This window comes from Engystomops pustulosus, chromosome 10 (genome assembly GCF_040894005.1).
Source record: "Engystomops pustulosus chromosome 10, aEngPut4.maternal, whole genome shotgun sequence".
NCBI classification, from domain to species: Eukaryota; Metazoa; Chordata; class Amphibia; order Anura; family Leptodactylidae; genus Engystomops; species Engystomops pustulosus.
The window spans coordinates 95,866,483-95,889,456 of record NC_092420.1 but is presented as its reverse complement, the minus strand read 5'-3'; the positions used below and the strand labels follow the sequence as shown (position 1 = coordinate 95,889,456).

Below are 22,974 nucleotides of genomic sequence, written 5' to 3'. Positions count from 1 at the left end.
ACTACCCCATTAAACCACCACAAAATGTCCTTTCCAAAATTCCCTTTTTAGGTCAAATCTCACTAATTTCCTCTAAAGTAAAGCGACAATGAGCAGAAACGAGTCAGATTTGCCCCTGATTTGGGAATAAGACGCCCCTATCTTCTGTTCTATAGCACCGGGAAACATGTTGCTGGTGTCATGTTAAAGATAAGAATCTCATCTTTCAGATCAATTATATTTTTGTGGCTCTATGGTCTACAAAAAAATGGAAATGCAGGCAGCTAAATTCATAGTTGTAAATACAATCTGAGAGATGAGAACCTTATCTTTAATATGACACCAGCAGCATCTTTCTAGGTCCCATAGAACAAGTAGAGGTGCCTGAAGTGACACTCCTCGTGCAGCCTCTACAATTCACTCATCTCAGACAAAATATGACTCGTCTCTGCTCATTGTCAGATGACTCTGGAAGAGATTTTATAGAGGTAAAAAAGGTGAGATTTGACAAGTGGGAATTCTAGAAAGGACATTCCATACCTGAGCTGATGGGGGTAGTAGTTTAATGGGGTAAAATCTTGTGAGAGGTTCCCTTTTAAAAGAGTTTCATGGGTTAGAAAATGTTGATGGCATATCCATAGAATGGGCCCCAAATATCAGATTAGTGGAGGTCCAGCACCCCTACAAATATGCGGCCTCTGCATTCTGCAGACAGGATGATGATCCAATCTCTGAACACAAGTAAAACTTGAACGCTTGTGCAACACCCCTGCCAATGCATGGACAAGGTGGTAATTGCAAATAGCGCCCTCTCCAGGTCAGGAGCTGTTAGGGGCACTGATCATAGGTGGTCTCTAAGTACTGGAAAACTTAGTAAGCAGCTGTAGCCACTGCCTGGTAAGGCAAGAGTTAACATTGTGATATGTGACTGTCCAATTATATTCCTGTAATATAAGCTGGAAGCTGATTGGAGAGGTGCTACCACCTGACCAAGGGAATATATAAACCCCTGGTGGGCGGGAGCACATGGTCTGTCTGAGCAGAGAACCAGAGCTCATGGTCTGTCTGAGAATACAAGTGTCCTAATTCCAGGAACTACAGGTGTCTCAGGCCATCGCCTGGCACCCAGGGCAAGTCCGGAGGCTTAAGCCCCAGTGCCGAGATTCATCAATTGGACTCAGATCCACCAGCCCAGTCTGAAGCTACAACCAGGCTGCTCGTAACCTTCCTGTGGACTGGCTCTCCATGACTCTTCCAGCTTGAGAATCTCATTTTTGGCCGTTGCCTGCCTTAAATAAAGAACCGTGAGTTATTTTGAACAATGTTGCCTCTGTCTGATCCCTGGATACAGCTGTTACCACCACGGGCTTCCCATCCATTACCCAGGGACCTATCTTACAGTCACTCAGGGGTTGCCCCAAGGAGAACCAGTACATCAGCCTCTCCCTCCATATTTCTTGTACACACCACCTGCTGGAGACCTCCAGTCCCCATACCAAGCACCGTGATATCAGCGCCCTAGGCCGCAACCGCCAGCCACTCCGGTATTCTGGGCCCCGGTTGCCTCCAGGCCACAAGAAAAGGCCGGGCCCTGGTGGGGGATGTTGCACTTGCTTTAAAATAGAGCGCCACCCATGTCTTCAGGTTGTGTCTGGTATTGCTGCTCAGCCATATAAACTTAAATGGAACTTAGCTGCAACTCCAGACATGATCAATGGACACTGGGGGCGCTGTTACTGCATGAAAGTATTCATGTTTTTCTAATACTGTACATCCCTTTTCCATTACAGAAGAGTGAAAGTAATAAGGTGTTGGGAGTAATTACAATATAACTGATATAAGTGTCACTTCCAGACACACGATTTGCCCGGCTTTGGCTCTTGGTATATTTGAGCTCAGAATTGAGGCTTGCTTTATGTATCGCGCCAAGTGCAATCTGCCAAACAAACGCCAATTATAATGTTTGTGAGAGGAAAATGGAAAAAGTGCAGAGACTTTTAGTGCAGAAAATCATTCAGGCAGCAGAGAGGCGGGAGGTTACGGTGACGGGTATAGAAGGGGTCACTCATTAAATCACACTGACTGCCGCACTACACGATATGGGCTTTTAATAGCAGCCGTGCCCGGGCGCTCCCAAACTGATAGATCTGAGTAGAGTCTCCAAATTACAAAATAAGACTGGAAGAAATAGAGATTAAATAATGTAAATAGCTGCACAGAGCAACAGGGTGAGGACAGAGGTGAGAGGTCACCGGGGAGAAGACAGAAGAGAGGCGGTATTATTCTCTCTAATACTACAATGTCACTACACAAAGCAGCCAAGAGGAACAGCCCCCCCCCCCCCCAAGGGATATAAAGGAATTATATAATACTGCCCCCTATGTACAAGAATATAACTACTATAATACTGCCCCCTATGTACAAGAATATAACTACTATAATACTGCCCCCTATGTACAGGAATATAACTACTATAATACTGCCCCCTATGTACAGGAATATAACTACTATAATACTGTCCCCTATGTACAAGAATATAACTACTATAATACTGCTCCCTATGTACAGGAATATAACTACTATAATACTGCCCCCTATGTACAAGAATATAACTACTATAATACTGCCCCCTATGTACAAGAATATAACTACTATAATACTGCCCCCTATGTACAAGAATATAACTACTATAATACTGCCCCCTATGTACAGGAATATAACTACTATAATACTGCCCCCTATGTACAGGAATATAACTACTATAATACTGTCCCCTATGTACAAGAATATAACTACTATAATACTGCTCCCCATGTACAAGAATATAACTACTATAATACTGCTCCCTATGTACAAGAATATAACTACTATAATACTGCCCCCTATGTACAAGAATATAACTACTATAATACTGCTCCCTATGTACAAGAATATAACTACTATAATACTGCCCCCTATGTACAAGAATATAACTACTATAATACTGCCCCCTATGTACAAGAATATAACTACTATAATACTGCTCCCTATGTACAAGAATATAACTACTATAATACTGCTCCCTATGTACAAGAATATAACTACTATAATACTGCCCCCTATGTACAAGAATATAACTACTATAATACTGCCCCCTATGTACAGGAATATAACTACTATAATACTGCCCCCTATGTACAAGAATATAACTACTATAATACTTCCCCCTATGTACAAGAATATAACTACTATAATACTGCCCCCTATGTACAAGAATATAACTACTATAATACTGCCCCCTATGTACAAGAATATAACTACTATAATACTTCCCCCTATGTACAAGAATATAACTACTATAATACTGCCCCCTATGTACAAGAATATAACTACTATAATACTGCCCCCTATGTACAAGAATATAACTACTATAATACTGCCCCCTATGTACAGGAATATAACTACTATAATACTGCTCCTATGTACAGGAATATAACTACTATAATACTGCCCCCTATGTACAAGAATATGACTACTATAATACTGTCCCCTATGTACAGGAATATAACTACTATAATACTGCTCCCCATGTACAAGAAAATAACTACTATAATACTGCTCCCTATGTACAAGAATATAACTACTATAATACTGCCCCCTATGTACAAGAATATAACTACTATAATACTGCTCCCTATGTACAAGAATATAACTACTATAATACTGCCCCCTATGTACAAGAATATAACTACTATAATACTGCCCCCTATGTACAAGAATAAAACTACTATAATACTGCTCCCTATGTACAAGAATATAACTACTATAATACTGCTCCCTATGTACAAGAATATAACTACTATAATACTGCCCCCTATGTACAAGAATATAACTACTATAATACTGCCCCCTATGTACAGGAATATAACTACTATAATACTGCCCCCTATGTACAAGAATATAACTACTATAATACTTCCCCCTATGTACAAGAATATAACTACTATAATACTGCCCCCTATGTACAAGAATATAACTACTATAATACTGCCCCCTATGTACAAGAATATAACTACTATAATACTTCCCCCTATGTACAAGAATATAACTACTATAATACTGCCCCCTATGTACAAGAATATAACTACTATAATACTGCCCCCTATGTACAAGAATATAACTACTATAATACTGCCCCCTATGTACAGGAATATAACTACTATAATACTGCTCCTATGTACAGGAATATAACTACTATAATACTGCCCCCTATGTACAAGAATATAACTACTATAATACTGCCCTCTATGTACAAGAATATAACTACTATAATACTGCCCCCTATGTACAAGAATATGACTACTATAATACTGCCCCCTATGTACAAGAATATAACTACTATAATACTGCCTCCTATGTACAAGAATATAACTGCTATAATACTGCCCCCTATGTACAAGAATATGACTACTATAATACTGTCCCCTATGTACAGGAATATAACTACTATAATACTGCCTCCTATGTACAGGAATATAACTACTATAATACTGCCCCTATGTACAGGAATATAACTACTATAATACTGCCCCCTATGTACAGGAATATAACTACTATAATACTCCCCATATGTACAAGAATATAACTACTATAATACTGCCCTCTATGTACAAGAATATAACTACTATAATACTGCCCCCTATGTACAGGAATATAACTACTATAATACTGCCCCCTATGTACAGGAATATAACTACTATAGTACTGCCCCCTATGTACAAGAATATAACTACTATAATACTGCCTCCTATGTACAAGAATATAACTACTATAATACTGTCCCCTATGTACAGGAATATAACTACTATAATACTTCCCCCTATGTACAAGAATATAACTACTATAATACTTCCCCCTATGTACAAGAATATAACTACTATAATACTGCCCCCTATGTACAGGAATATAACTACTATAATACTGCCCCCTATGTACAAGAATATAACTACTATAATACTGGCCCCTATGTACAGGAATATAACTACTATAATACTGCCCCCTATGTACAAGAATATAACTACTATAATACTGCCCCCTATGTACAAGAATATAACTACTATAATACTGCCCCCTATGTACAGGAATATAACTACTATAATACTGCCCCCTATGTACAGGAATATAACTACTATAATACTGCCCCCTATGTACAAGAATATAACCACTATAATACTGTATATAATGATGCTGCTTATACACTATTATATACTATTATCCTGGTAACTGCTGTACATGTTACTCTGTCTCTCTGCCTTATGATCAGTTTGGAGTAGTATTTTCCAGTCTCTCCTGTGTGGCCCCCCTGGTCCTCTGCCGCCCCTCTCTGTGCACCTGCTGCCGGCTCCAGTTATCATCTTTCCTAATTATGATTTACGGATTATATTTCGTTCTGTAAATCTCCATAAACACTCGCTGTTCCTATAACACAGAGATAGTGGTGAGTATTTAGTAAAAGGAAGTGTTCAAAGCCTTGGATTTCTGTCAGTGAATGAAAACCTGAACTCATAGAATCCAGTCCACTGCATCATCCAGACTGATACAATGTAACAAACTATCAGAGCAGGAGACAGATAGGATCTGCTGGTGTGTAGAGCTCACACAGGATTGTCCAGACTGGATACAATGGAACTAATAATGTCATAAAGTTTCTAGTCAATGGCAGCAAGCATAGATATTGATTTGTGAAAAAAAACTGTAACACAGTCTATTAGAAAGATACAGAAATGTTTGTTACATGATAATGAAAGGCATCATCCCTCACATCCATAGTATAGGGCAGTGATGGCGAACCTTTTAGTGGCCGTGTGCCCAAACTGAACCCCAAACCCCCTGATTTATCGCGAGGTGCCAACTAAAAATTAAAGCAGTAACTTATTGCTCCCTGTTCAACAACTTTCAATCATATTGGCCTCCTGAGGACAGCAACACAGTAGAAAGATGGAAAATTTGACATCACTTCATTCCAGTGTCCCTCTGTACACAGAGAATCTTGGGGCCAGCAGGAGGTCCTCCAAAGATAATTCGGCCCTGTCTACTCATTCTCCTTCTTCCTACAGTCCCAAGTAACGAGGGAAGTATCAAAATATCACTGACAGCAGCATCTTTTAAGTTGCTTGGAACTGCAGGAAGATTCTTTGAGTCCTGTCTGGTGCACTGGGGTGATGGACCGGGTGCCCACAAAAAGGGCTCTGAGTGCCGCCTCTGGCACCCGTGCCATAGGTTCGCCATCACTGGTATAGAGTCTGGGGTCAGATCTCTGAGGGTCTGGTCTGGGGATGAGGGGACCAGAGCTCCAATCTTCCAGATCTTCTACAACCCCATAGAAATGTCTGCATCACTGTGAGTGCACGACCCTTCATTCACAGGGAGGAATCAGTGGGACTCTCCTCTAGTCTTGTCATTACACATTTTTGGACCCAAAATCCATATGATATCGATGGACCCCAGTGACCCCAGCACAGAGCAATGAATAAACAGGGGGAAGGATCCTATCAGGAAGACACCTGTCTGGGATTCCGGACCATCCGGGAACAGCTGGGGTCCCACAGAGGCCCCTCTAACAGCTGAGCAATAAATCAAGACCAGGGGACGGACAGTGCGGGGGACGATGTACAGGGGACGCTCAATGCCAAGAGGCTGCCAGCACCTTGCAGAATGGATCCCTTATATATCAGCACTGACAGGAATAGGGGAGGGGGATATGTCCACAACATGAGAGAAGAAACCTCCAACGTCTCCTGTGTCTCTCCATAGATTCTCATTGGGATCCATAATGATTGGATCCCGGGACAACACATCACATAGCTGTGCATCACACACAACGCTCACAGGTTTTGCAATTGGGAACCACAAGAGACATTTTGGATCTGATTGTGGAAATCTGAGACACTTCTGCTCTATAATCTCCTACTCGACCGCTTTCCTATTGGAGAAACTTGTCCGCGGTGCAATATGGAGGATTTCTGGATTTCAATCGGACATAACCTAAAAGAAAGACGCCTCACCTGGTACTTTTTAGGGATGATCTTCCCTTTGGTTTCTGAAATAAAACAGAGTCCTGGGACTATTCACCCAGTTATACTCACTGATACATTGTACATATCTATATACTCACTTTGGGGCTTATTTACTAAGGGTTACGGAATGCAGTTTCGTCAGACTGTTTATTGTTTTTGGGTTTTGCGCAAACTGTGAACTCCGTCGGACAGGTAAGTAAATGTGCCCCTATATGTGTATATACATATATATATATATATATATATATATATATATATATATATTTACATACTCACTGATTATATATATATTATAATGTGACACACAGATTGTGTTGGGCTTTTGGATACACAATGTTTACATCACTTCTGATACAAATCGCAGCCCAGCTGAAACCAGAGTCCTATAGACGGGGCTGGTAATCAGTGACCTTATATCACCCGGCCGCGCTCAGGTTTCACCCTACAGAGTTAATGAGAGGCTTATAGGTTAAATCACTTGTGCATTTCTCACTAGTAATAATTCCGCACTCGGAGATCAATGTCCGACCGGCGATCACATGTCACCGTCTGCCTTGTGGAATCAAAATAAAATACAACGTAACAACCTGAAATGTGATCTGACCAACAAGTATAAATATATACGTGCCATAAACGTATAGGATAGTGACAAGCTGTGGACGACGGAGGCTGATGGAACCAGAGCCCCGGAGATCAGGGCAGTCTAAGCAATGGTCAGAGCCCCGGAGATCAGGGCAGTCTAAGTAACGGCCAGAGCCCCGGAGATCAGGGCAGTCTAAGCAATGGCCAGAGCCCCGGAGGTCAGGGCAGTCTAATCAATGGCCAGAGCCCCGGAGATCAGGGCAGTCTTATCAATGGCCAGAGCCCCGGAGATCAGGGCAGTCTAAGCAATGGCCAGAGCCCCAGAGATCAGGGCAGTCTAAAGCACTGGCGGAGCAGGAAGCAATAGACTCCTTGCTCCTGCATTCTGAGTCCAGCTGTGATTGGGGTCTTTCTTGGGGTCCAATGGGAATAATTTCATGGGAACATAAATTGACATTTTCAGGAGCTCTGCTTGCTGACAATTAATTGAACATATTGATTTATATACAGAGCTCTAAACCTATACACATTTAAAGGGAACAACCACAAACCCGCTATTGACTAATACATTTCTCACAGCTGAGGGTCTGCTACAGTTATATCCAGTACATCCGTAACAAGTCACATCAGTCTGCTCAGCGGTCAACCCTGTGAGAAAACACCACATGGGGGCAATCTGTCTCCTAATTTACAGTTTGTTACAATGTATCAGTATAAGTAACATGTATCAGTTTGGGCTGTGAAGCTCACACAGAATTGTCTAGACTGAACCCGACTGTAGCAAACCCTTTGTTCTGGATAGCGATAGGTCTATGCAGGTTTCTAGCCGCTAGATGTGCACAAATGTGCTTCTATTCACTGACAGCAAACACTGATCTTAAAGAAAATGATTAGGAATTTATAAATAGAGTATAGGGATGGGCCAGAATTTTCTCCTGATGTGGTGGTGATCGATGATCCTGCAGTCACCTTATGTGATGTCACTTTAAAATACGGGCAGTCCCCGACTTACAGACGACCCCTAGTTACAAACGGACCTCTGGTAATCATTAATTTTCGGTACTTTTGCCCGAGGCTTCAATGATCTTATGACAATCCAACATTTTTAAAATCCGATTGTCACAGAGACCAAAACAATTTTGTCTGGGGTTACAATTATAAAATATACAGTTCTGACTTACATACAAATTCAAGTTAAGAACAGACCTCCGGAAACTATCTTGTATGTAACAATGGGACTGCCTGTATATGAAACAGGAGTTTAGACGCCATTGTTGTCTCGGATCTTAGAAGAACTTGTGTGATCCATGTTGTGCGGGGGCTTCAGGGGGGTGTAAGGAGTCTCCTGGTCACCTCTGCGGCTGCGTACCATAGATTGTAAGCTCTTGTGCCCTCAGATTAGAGATTGCAGATGAATAATATAATCTTGTCTGTATATGTAGCGGAATACATTATACACACTAAAAATATTATTCTATGGATCAGGTGTAACAATTCTGTTGTTATGTTGTATCATTTATTTCAATATTTTTTTTACTATTATTTTAATCATTCATCTTTATTATCATTTTTTTTTACTACCATGACATTACAATATGATTTCTCTTAGCCGCCTCCCTTTTTGGCCACATGGTGGTCCGGCTGGTGTGACCCTCCATCCCTGCGGTGTGCCGGCTCGGGTCGTCGGGGCTGCGTTTGCGGTTCTGGCTGCATCACTGACAAGAATTCTCTCTGCCTGCCAGTTAATGTCCTGAATTCTCATCCCCGATGATTCCCGACAAGACCCTGCTAACTATGTAAAACTATGCTGACGGGTGAACGCTCCATCCAGGGGTCTGCAAAAGGGCTGAACCGCGCATTAACGGCTCCGACCACAAGTGCACGGAGATGATGGATCCGGCGGCGGATGGCACTCAGCAGCAGGTGTCTGCAGCGCCTCGCCCTCCATTACCGCCCTCCACCAGCCACGGATCTATTGACCAGCGCTGGGCTTGGGATAACCTCCGAGATGGGAAGGCATTAACCCTTATGTGACCACTGCGCTGGGCTTGGGATAACCTCCGAGATGGGAAGGCATTAACCCTTATGTGACCACTGCGCTGGGCTTGGGATAACCTCCGAGATGGGAAGGCATTAACCCTTATGTGACCACTGCGCTGGGCTTGGGATAACCTTCGAGATGGGAAGGCATTAACCCTTATGTGACCACTGCGCTGGGCTTGGGATAACCTCCAAGATGGGAAGGCATTAACCCTTATGTGACCACTGCGCTGGGCTTGGGATAACCTCCGAGATGGGAAGGCATTAACCCTTATGTGACCACTGCGCTGGGCTTGGGATAACCTCCGAGATGGGAAGGCATTAACCCTTATGTGACCACTGCAATGGAAACGTATAGCAATGAGCAGGTCCTGCTGCATCAAGGGTCCTGCCAAAAGTCGTCATCCAGTTTTCTAAAATTTGATTAAGCAGAAATTTTAGGAAGGAAATGAAAAGTTTCCAGCTCTTATATCCGTGCAGGATGTAACATTCCGAACTCAGGTTTTACTAAATGGCAACTAAAAGAAAATTGGTTTTAGATACAAAAAACTTGCTGTCAGCTATTCCTCGTAACACACACACGCACGAGGAGCCAAACCTGCATGTATCCTTAAAGGAAGGGATCTTGGGGATGTTACCAGAGCCTCTCTGTGCTGCAGCTTCACAGGCTGTTACACTGAGTTACCCTCCTCCTGTTCCCTCAGCACTTACCATTGCCTCTTCTTGCTGTAATTAGACACAGGGAGGAAGTTCTCCCGCACATCTGAAGATGACCCCTGCTCTAAGCTGAATGATAGGGGTAACCATGTGTAGCCCCCCAAATGATCAACAACTAATGACCTATACTATGTATAGCTACCCCTGTCCATAGGTCATACTAGTAGAAAAACCTGGAAATTCCTTGAAGCTACTCAACAGATGTCTGGATTGGTGATTTTTATTTTAGATTTTTGGAAAATACTATTCAAAGGACCAGGTTGTAATGCAAAATAGAATTTTGGGATGTTTTGGGGGACTATTTGCACAAAAAAATTTAACATTCTTCATCCTCTTGCTCGTGTGAGACTTGGAAAAAAGAGAGAAGGAAGTGATAGACTTAAAGAAACACCAAATATATCAAAAATTGTCATAAACCGCAGCAGCAAATACCCGAGGACCAGTGTAATAGCAGACGAGTCTACTGACACATCTCACTATAGAAGGTAAAGCAGCGAATGCGGAAAGCAGGGGAGAAGGAAGCAGCAACCGGCGCCAGGGTCATTAAACAAGATTGAAGACGTCTTATTCTTCCTTCTTATACAGCAACGTATTTAATAATACACATCGAGCCGCATCACCACTTAAACTTTAGGAAATGTGTCTGTACATTAACGGAGAAGAAGCAGAAAGGAAGCTGAGAACAGCGTCTACTCCACAGCACAAAGAGATGATAGGAGTAACAATTCCAAGAAAGTTTACAGATAATAGATGTGTAATATATACTGCAACATCCCATAACTGGGAATCATGAGAAATAATGTACAGGAATATAACTACTATAATACTGCCCCCTATGTACAAGAATATAACTACTATAATACTGCCCCTATGTACAGGAATATAACTACTATAATACTGCCCCCTATGTACAGGAATATAACTACTATAATACTGCCCCCTATGTACAAGAATATAACTACTATAATACTGCACCCCATGTACAAGAATATAACTACTATAATACTGCCCGCTATGTACAGGAATATAACTGCTATAATACTGCCCCCTATGTACAAGAATATAACTACTATAATACTGCCCCCTATGTACAAGAATATAACTACTATAATACTGCCTCCTATGTACAGGAACATAACTACTATAATACTGCCTCCTATGTACAGGAACATAACTACTATAATACTGCCCCCTATGTACAAGAATATAACTACTATAATACTGCCCCCTATGTACAGGAATATAACTACTATAATACTGCCCCCTATGTACAGGAATGTAACTACTATAATACTGCCCCCTATGTACAAGAATATAACTACTATAATACTCCCCCTATGTACAAGAATATAACTACTATAATACTGCCCCCTATGTACAAGAATATAACTACTATAATACTGCCCCCTATGTACAGGAATATAACTACTATAATACTGCCCCCTATGTACAGGAATATAACTACTATAATACTGCCCCCTATGTACAGGAATATAACTACTATAATACTGCCTCCTATGTACAGGAATATAACTACTATAATACTGTCCCCTATGTAAAGGAATATAACTACTATAACACTGCCCCCTATGTACAAGAATATAACTACTATAATACTGCCCCCTATGTACAAGAATATAACTACTATAATACTGCCCCCTATGTACAAGAATATAACTACTATAATACTGCCCCCTATGTACAAGAATATAACTACTATAATACTGCCCCCTATGTACAAGAATATAACTACTATAATACTGCCCCCTATGTACAGGAATATAACTACTATAATACTGCCCCCTATGTACAAGAATATAACTACTATAATACTGCCCCCTATGTACAAGAATATAACTACTATAATACTGCCCCATGTGTACAAGAATATAACTGCTATAATACTGCCCCCTATGTACAAGAATATAACTACTATAATACTGCCCCCTATGTACAGGAATATAACTACTATAATACTGCCCCCTATGTACAAGAATATAACTACTATAATACTGCCCCCTATGTACAAGAATATAACTACTATAATACTGCCCCCTATGTACAGGAATATAACTACTATAATACTGCCCCTATGTACAGGAATATAACTACTATAATACTGCCCCCTATGTACAAGAATATAACTACTATAATACTGCCCCCTATGTACAGGAATATAACTACTATAATACTGCCCCTATGTACAGGAATATAACTACTATAATACTGCCCCCTATGTACAAGAATATAACTACTATAATACTGCCCCCTATGTACAGGAATATTACTACTATAATACTGCCCCCTATGTACAAGAATATAACTACAGGCGGTCCCCTACTTAAGAACACTCGACTTACATACGACCCATAGTTACAAACGGACCACTGGATATTGGTTATTTATTGAACTTTAGTCCTAGGCTACAATAAACAGCTGTAACAGTTATCAAATGTGTCTGTAATGAAGCTTTAGTGTTAATATTGATTCTTATGACAACCCAACATTTTTAAAATCCAATTGTCACAGAGACCAAAAAAGTACTGGCTGGGATTACAATGATAAAATATACAGTTCCGACTTACATACAAATTCAACTTAAGAACAAACCTACAGACCCTATCTTGTATGTAACCCGGGGACTGCCTGTACTATAATACTGCCTCATATGTACAAGAATATAACTACTATAATACTGCCCACTATGTACAAGAATATTATTACTATAATACTGCCTCATATGTACAAGAATATAACTACTATAATACTACCCCCTATGTACAAGAATATAACTAATATAATACTGCCCCCTATGTACAAGAATATAACTACTATAATACTGCCCCCTATGTACAAGAATATAACTACTATAATACTGCCCCCATTGTACAGGAATATAACTACTATAATACTGCCTCCTATGTACAGGAATATAACTACTATAATACTGCCTCCTATGTACAGGAATATAACTACTATAATACTGCCCCCATTGTACAGGAATATAACTACTATAATACTGCCTCCTATGCACAGGAATATAACTACTATAATACTGCCTCCTATGTACAGGAATATAACTACTATAATACTGCCCCCTATGTACAAGAATATAACTACTATAATACTGCCCTCTATGTACAGGAATATAACTACTATAATACTGGCCCCTATGTACAAGAATATAACTACTATAATACTGCCCCCTATGTACAAGAATATAACTACTATAATACTGCCCCCTATGTACAAGAATATAACTACTATAATACTGCCCCCTATGTACAAGAATATAACTACTATAATACTGCCCCCTATGTACAAGAATATAACTACTATAATACTGCCTCCTATGTACAAGAATATAACTACTATAATACTGCCCCCTATGTACAAGAATATAACTACTATAATACTGCCCCCTATGTACAAGAATATAACTACTATAATACTGCCTCCTATGTACAAGAATATAACTACTATAATACTGCCCCCTATGTACAAGAATATATCTACTATAATACTGCCCCCTATGTACAAGAATATAACTACTATAATACTGCCCCCTATGTACAAGAATATAACTACTATAATACTGCATCCTATGTACAGGAATATAACTACTATAATACTTCCCCCTATGTACAGGAATATAACTACTATAATACTGCCCCCTATGTACAAGAATATAACTACTATAATACTGCCCCCTATGTACAGGAATATAACTACTATAATACTGCCCCCTATGTACAGGAATATAACTACTATAATACTGCCCCCTATGTACAAGAATATAACTACTATAATACTGCCCCCTATGTACAAGAATATAACTACTATAATACTGCCCCCTATGTACAAGAATATAACTACAGGCGGTCCCCTACTTAAGAACACTCGACTTACATACGACCCATAGTTACAAACGGACCACTGGATATTGGTTATTTATTGAACTTTAGTCCTAGGCTACAATAAACAGCTGTAACAGTTATCAAATGTGTCTGTAATGAAGCTTTAGTGTTAATATTGATTCTTATGACAACCCAACATTTTTAAAATCCAATTGTCACAGAGACCAAAAAAGTACTGGCTGGGATTACAATGATAAAATATACAGTTCCGACTTACATACAAATTCAACTTAAGAACAAACCTACAGACCCTATCTTGTATGTAACCCGGGGACTGCCTGTACTATAATACTGCCTCATATGTACAAGAATATAACTACTATAATACTGCCCCCTATGTACAAGAATATAACTAATATAATACTGCCCCCTATGTACAAGAATATAACTACTATAATACTGCCCCCTATGTACAAGAATATAACTACTATAATACTGCCACCATTGTACAGGAATATAACTACTATAATACTGCCCCCTATGTACAAGAATATAACTACTATAATACTGCCCCCTATGTACAGGAATATAACTACTATAATACTGCCCCCTATGTACAGGGATATAACTACTATAACACTGCCCCCTATGTACAAGAATATAACTACTATAATACTGCCCCTTATGTACAGGAATATAACTACTATAATACTGCCCCCTATGTACAGGAATATAACTACTATAATACTGCCCCCTAAGTACAAGAATATAACTACTATAATACTACCCCCTATGTACAGGAATATAACTACTATAATACTGCTCCCTATGTACAAGAATATAACTACTATAATACTGCCCCCTATGTACAGGGATATAACTACTATAATACTGCCCCCTATGTACAAGAATATAACTACTATAATACTGCCCCCTATGTACAAGAATATAACTACTATAATACTACCCCCTATGTACAGAAATATAACTACTATAATACTGCCCCCTATGTACAAGAATGTAACTACTATAATACTGTCCCCTATGTACAAGAATATAACTACTATAATACTGCCCCCTATGTACAAGAATATAACTACTATAATACTGCCCCTATGTACAGGAATATAACTACTATAATACTGCCCCCTATGTACAGGAATATAACTACTATAATACTGCCCCCTATGTACAGGAATATAACTACTATAATACTGCCCCCTATGTACAAGAATATAACTACTATAATACTACCCCCTATGTACAGGAATATAACTACTATAATACTGCTCCCTATGTACAAGAATATAACTACTATAATACTGCCCCCTATGTACAGGGATATAACTACTATAATACTGCCCCCTATGTACAAGAATATAACTACTATAATACTGCCCCCTATGTACAAGAATATAACTACTATAATACTACCCCCTATGTACAGAAATATAACTACTATAATACTGCCCCCTATGTACAAGAATGTAACTACTATAATACTGTCCCCTATGTACAAGAATATAACTACTATAATACTGCCCCCTATGTACAAGAATATAACTACTATAATACTGCCCCTATGTACAGGAATATAACTACTATAATACTGCCCCCTATGTACAGGAATATAACTACTATAATACTGCCCCCTATGTACAGGAATATAACTACTATAATACTACCCCCTATGTACAGGAATATAACTACTATAATACTGCCCCCTATGTACAGGAATATAACTACTATAATACTGCCCCTATGTACAAGAATATAACTACTATAATACTGCCCCCTATGTACAAGAATATAACTACTATAATACTGCTCCTATGTACAAGAATATAACTACTATAATACTGCTCGTATGCACAGGAATATAACTACTATAATACTGCCCCTATGTACAAGAATATAACTACTATAATACTGCCCCCTATGTACAAGAATATAACTACTATAATACTGCTCCTATGTACAAGAATATAACTACTATAATACTGCTCCTATGTACAGGGATATAACTACTATAATACTGCCCCCTATGTACAAGAATATAACTACTATAATACTGCCCCTATGTACAGGAATATAACTACTATAATACTGCCCCCTATGTACAAGAATATAACTACTATAATACTGCCCCCTATATATACTATAATAATGTTCATATGTAAAAACTATTCCTAACCCCATTTTATGATTTCCATGAAATAATTTATAGGTTCTGTGGGTCATGATGATTGGGTCATGGGGGGAGGTTTTACTACCTTTGTGGATTCGGCAGGTTCTGGCACTGGTCCTGTATATGAAGTAAGCAGAGAGGCTCCAGGTGTTCTAGTAACAGATTTTTTGAGCCAAAAACTAATTTAGGCTAGAATGAGATTTTCCTGGCCTCTGTCCGGCCTCAGTCAGGAATGGATCGCGTCTTCGTTCTGGTGACCTAATCCAATCAGTCGCTGATGTTCAGGCAGAACAAAACGATCTTCAGAGCCCAGAATAAGCGATCCAGAGAGTGAGGCTCTATGATGTATCTATACGCACCAGCACACAGAATAATACTTTACTGTTTGGCCCGATACTGGTTTAATACTACAGCAACACAGGGTAGAGGCTAGAGAACACTTCAATTCAGAGAGCAAAGAGCACAGCAGTGTGAGGACCCACCCCCAATGCACTTGTAGAAGCTGCTATTTGCAAATAGAACACTACCTGCACAGAACACAGAACACAGCAGTGTGAGGACCCACCCCCAATGCACTTGGAGAAGCTGCTATTTTCAAATAGAACACTACCTGCACAGAACACAGAGAACAGCAGTGTGAGGACCCACTCCCAATGCACTCGGAGAAGCTAAAATTCGGAAATATAACACTGAATGCAGAGAGCACAGAGCACATCAGTGTGAGGACCCACACCCAATGCACTTGGAGAAGCTGCAATTCAGAAATATAGCAATGACTGCTGAAAGCACAGAGCACAGCAGTGTAAGGACCCACCTCCGATGCACTTGGAGAAGTTGCAATTTGGAAATAGGACACTACCTGCACAGAGCACAGAGAACAGCAGTGTGAGGACCCCCCCCCCCCCAGTGCACTTGGAGAGGCTGCAATTTGGAAATATAACACTACCTGCAGAGAGCACAGAGCACAGCAGTGTAAGGACCCACCCCCCAATGCACTAGGAAAAGCTGCAATTCGGAAATATAACACGGACTGCTGAAAGCACAGAGCACAGCAGTGTGATGACCCACCCCCAGTGCACTTGGAGTGGCTGCAATTTGGTAATGTAACACAGACTGCAGAGAGCACAAAGCACAGCAGTGTGAGAACCCATCCCCGGTGCACTTGGAGAAGGTGCAATTTGGAAATATAATACTACCTGCACAGAGCACAGCAGTGTGATGACCCTCCCCCAGTGCACTTGGAGTGGCTGCAATTTGGTAATATAACACTGACTGCAGAGAGCACAGAGCACAGCAGTGTAAGGACCCACCTCCGATGCACTTGGAGAAGTTGCAATTTGGAAATAGGACACTACCTGCACAGAGCACAGAGAACAGCAGTGTGAGGACCCCCCCCCCCCCAGTGCACTTGGAGAGGCTGCAATTTGGAAATATAACACTACCTGCAGAGAGCACAGAGCACAGCAGTGTAAGGACCCACCCCCCAATGCACTAGGAAAAGCTGCAATTCGGAAATATAACACGGACTGCTGAAAGCACAGAGCACAGCAGTGTGATGACCCACCCCCAGTGCACTTGGAGTGGCTGCAATTTGGTAATGTAACACAGACTGCAGAGAGCACAAAGCACAGCAGTGTGAGAACCCATCCCCGGTGCACTTGGAGAAGGTGCAATTTGGAAATATAATACTACCTGCACAGAGCACAGCAGTGTGATGACCCTCCCCCAGTGCACTTGGAGTGGCTGCAATTTGGTAATATAACACTGACTGCAGAGAGCACAGAGCACAGCAGTGTGAGCATGCAGTAGAATACACAGGCATTGCACAACTCTCCAGGAACAATACCCAATATTGTCTGTGGGCTGCAGTCATGGCTTTGGCTGGGCACACTGAGCCCCCAGTATGACAATAGGGGTCCCTGCTGGGTGGGTTTGTGGCTTTATACATTAACCTCATGATGTCCGTGTATCCGGATCACAGCGGCCGCAGTGTAACTTCAGAGAATAAAGGAATGTCAGAGATGCGTCTGCAAGTTCAGTCTTATAATCGGAAAGTTGTAGAACCGGTTCCTCCACTAAATACTGAGGACAAAGGAGGCTTCTGTGACCGCGCCGCTCCGGGCTCCTGCGCCTTTATATCAAATCCTGCACATTCTGCTGATTCTAATCTCATTCACTGGTTTATAAGAAACAGCAAAGATGGTTCCGATAATCAAGACAGCGGCTCACATGGAAATGCAGGTCACAAGTCGCCTTATTGTGAGAGACAACACAGAAAATTGTATCTGTAAGTCACACACAGAAAGATACAAAATATCACTCAGCACCAAACACCAGGTCCTCCGCAACCAGAGGAAACGTCACTTATAGTATAGCATCCTGCATCATACTCCAGAGCTGCACTCACTATTCTGCTGGTGCAGTCACTGTGTACATACATGACATTACTTATCCGGTACTGATCCTGAGTTACATCCTGTATTATACCCCAGAGCTGCACTCACTATTCTGCTGCTGGTGCAGTCACTGTGTACATACATGACATTACTTATCCTGTACTGATCCTGAGTTACATCCTGTATTATACTCCAGAGCTGCACTCACTATTCTGCTGCTGGTGCAGTCACTGTGTACATACATGACATTACTTATCCTGTACTGATCCTGAGTTACATCCTGTATTATACCCCAGAGCTGCACTCACTATTCTGCTGCTGGTGCAGTCACTGTGCACATACATGACATTACTTATCCTGTACTGATCCTGAGTTACATCCTGTATTATACTCCAGAGCTGCACTCACTATTCTGCTGCTGGTGCAGTCACTGTGTACATACATGACATTACTTATCCTGTACTGATCCTGAGTTACATCCTGTATTATACCCCAGAGCTGCACTCACTATTCTGCTGCTGGTGCAGTCACTGTGTACATACATGACATTACTTATCCTGTACTGATCCTGAGTTACATCCTGTATTATACCCCAGAGCTGCACTCACTGTTCTACTGCTGGTGCAGTCACTGTGTACATACATGACATTACTTATCCTGTACTGATCCTGAGTTACATCCTGTATTATACCCCAGAGCTGCACTCACTATTCTGCTGCTGGTGCAGTCACTGTGTACATACATGACATTACTTATCCTGTACTGATCCTGAGTTACATCCTGTATTATACTCCAGAGCTGCACTCACTATTCTGCTGCTGGTGCAGTCACTGTGTACATACATGACATTACTTACCCTGTACTGATCCTGAGTTACATCCTGTATTATACTCCAGATCTGCACTCACTATTCTGCTGCTGGTGCAGTCACTGTGTACATACATGACATTACTTATCCTGTACTGATCCTGAGTTACATCCTGTATTATACCCCAGAGCTGCACTCACTATTCTGCTCCAGTCTTCCTGTGTAGTGACCACTACAAGTGAATGTAGTATTATGTGCCATGTTTATATATTCTATAATATACAAAGTATGAAATTGTTTCTTCATATTGTAAACAACCTGTAAACTACAAAGAGCTTCAGTGTAAGGAGTGTTATAGTCATAGGGAGATCTACTTTCACCTCTGCGGGGATCACTTACCTCCATACGCTGCAGGCACAGCACTGATAGCAGTATGTGCAGTATATGGATGTAAGTTTTCTCTTTCCGTCATATTTCTCGGAGGTTTGGAATGTCGTCCCATACAGAAACAACTTGTGTAAACTTCCACTTCTCACATCTGTAAGAAGGATTATGTGGGAGCGGCGGCTGCGGCCTATAGTGGGCGCTGTGACTCTACTTTTCATGGGTGTGGCCGTAGCCCCCGTTACCCCAGTGAGATATCTACAGAATAAACAGCCTCCTGCTTCCCAAATCACAGGGGACACGAATATTAGAAATTAGAATGCGAGTAACCGGGGGCTCTAGAAGAGGCTGGGGGGGAGATACACTGTCACGCAGCCTCAGCTCTGCACATTTCTGCAAACTGCTTAACAACAAATCTCACATGAAAGAAACATTAGTTTCTCCCGCCTGACACTGACACTGAGCTGCGAGCGACTTCTGCGACACTGTCACCATAGGATGGAGGTATTTAGGGGGATGAGACGCTACATTGTAACGCAAAGCAAATCCCAGCCTGGAACTGACACACTGACACGACAAAGCTGCTACAGCACAGCACAGAAAGTAATGGTGCAGCTCTGGGAACTATTCCCTATCCCCTCCAGTTGTTGCTTTACACTGCAGCTCGTCTTTCCTTAGTTGGTGATGTTTCTGCTACTCTGTGCAAACTCTGTCTCCCCAGATGAAATACAAGATCTGGAACATCCCCAGCACGCCCCTTTAAGAAATATTTGCCCCAAGTTATGCCCTGCAGGAAATAGCAGTCTTTGCCCCCCAAATCTGGACCATTCACTGTCCAGTTAGTAAAGGGGGACCATGTTGTGCCGCTTGTATATCAGGGAAGGTGTCCGAGAAGGTTCCCCCCAAGCAGCTGGGGCCTTTTTGTATCTTAAAGGGGTGGTGTCAACCTTTGATAACCTGTCACTCCAATCATTAAAGGAAAGGGGATCCCCTGGGGGTCCGAGCAGCCGTGCCCCCATCAGTCAGCATGTTATCCCTATCCTATGGATAAGTTAAGAATTTAAAGCTAAGAATATCCCTTTAAAGGACATCTACCATCAGGATGAAGGATTGTAAACCCAGCACACTGACATACTGGTGTGCGCCCCCTCTATCAGGATCCGATCTTTTTTTAGTTTCCTATGCCTTTGTTTTTAAGTAAAAAGGCTTTAAAAATTATGCAAATGAGCCTGAGGGGCTCCAGGCTCCATTAATATCTATGGAGCTTGGAGCCCTTTAGGCTTATTTGCATAATTCTAAAAGACTTTTTTTTAAAAAAAGCCAGGACATAAGACGCTAAAAGAAGATCAGTTCCTGGCAGAGGGGGCGCACACCAGTATGTCAGTGTGCTGGGTTTACAATCCTTCATCCTGGTGGGAGATGTCCTTTAAGTAAGGGGATTCAGATAAATTTAAGAAAGGAGGAACGGTTTAAAGAGAGCAAGAGACGAGACTGCGGCTGACCGCGCCGAATCACACGGGAAGAGAAGAAGCGTAAAACTTGTGCAAATTGTTAAAAATTTTAGATCCTTTATATTAGAAAAGGGTTAAAATTGTAAAAAGGGATCATCTAGAACCACTTTTTTCCTGCCAGTCAACCCCTTTAATTAAAGGTGATGGGCACGACCAAGGTATGAATGCACTCACCATTCTCCGGCTGGTCCTTGATGTCCTCGCTGGGCTGGCTGGGACTCTCTGACTGGCTTGAATCTGTGAAAGAGAAGATAAAAAATTCTTTAGAAACTTAAAAACTTTAAAATTCTTTTAATTAAAGCCAATTTTATCCAGAGAACAAAACAAAGAGGAATTATAAGATTTGTTACAAAAACTTCCCTTTAATGGCCACAAAACTTGACACATAAAATACTAGTAGAGTAGAATCAGTGCCTGAAACATCTCTGCTCATGCGACCCTATGACAACACTTCCTGTTCTGCATGTAAGGGTTGTCATAGGTGCGTATAAGCAAAGTAATTACAAACATGAGGTCAAAGTTCTGTGAAGTCATTTTGATACATTTGTAGAAAAAAAAATTGAAAGAGAGGGAGGATCAGACTACACATAGAGTCAGCTGGTAGTCTGTTACCATGGAGACACATAGGTAGCAGATGGATAGACACAGAGAAAGGAATTTTTAAGGTTGTTGTCCGGCATTTTTTCTGGCAACAGCGCAACTGTGTCTTCATTACAGCTGGGCCTCATTGTATCCACTAGGGCTGAGCTGCAGTACCTCAAACAACCTGCACACAGGGGTGGCGCTATTTCCAGAAGAAATCAGCCCCGTTTGCCCAATCTCCTTAATCAAGACGATTTGCATATCGCCTACATGTACGTAGACGCACTGCAGCAATAAAACAACCCAACCCCCCCCCCCCCCCCAATGTGACGCCATTCATTTCAGTAAATGAAAGACACTGATTATTTTCCCTTTAATTAAACAACCGGCCCCCCCCCCGCCCCCCTGTCAGATATAAAATACCGTCCCGGATGATAGAGGAGCTGTCTGCGTCTCATAGTCCCACTGTGCACTAATGTGTCAAGCGCAGGGAGCTGTCAATCATCCGCGGAGGATGGGGGTAACAGGGAATCCGAAGAATAGATTCATATCTGCCCGTCCATAATGAATGCAAACGACGACGGATCCATATTGGAAGCATTTCCATGAAATCGATAGCATTACTTAGTGCACCGTGCCCGGCCGCTCCCACTGACATTGTGTGCGCTGAGCATTAACTCATCGCCATTTCCCAGGAGCCTCTGCTTCCCTGCAGGAGCCGGGGATCGGCTGATACTATTTACCTGTCATTATCTAATCATGGATATCCGGAAAGATCTAGAAATATCCGATAATATCTGGAAAGATCTACATCAGTGTAATACGTCTATCATCATAGAAAACATCACTTGTAACTTTCTAATATCCCTGCTTGC

At 41.3% G+C, this 22,974-nt stretch overlaps 1 protein-coding gene across 16 annotated transcripts in view; it reads right to left on the bottom strand.

The window, feature by feature from the left end:
* The window catches only part of NFIA (nuclear factor I A), a 381,842-nt gene that overhangs the window by 106,438 nt on the left and 252,430 nt on the right, over positions 1–22,974 (bottom strand). For all 16 annotated transcript variants that reach the window (XM_072128277.1, XM_072128276.1, XM_072128283.1 and 13 more), the window contains exon 3: positions 21,692–21,754. In XM_072128277.1, coding sequence (XP_071984378.1) covers positions 21,692–21,754 — 63 coding nt within the window. The remainder of the gene's footprint in view (positions 1–21,691; positions 21,755–22,974) is intronic.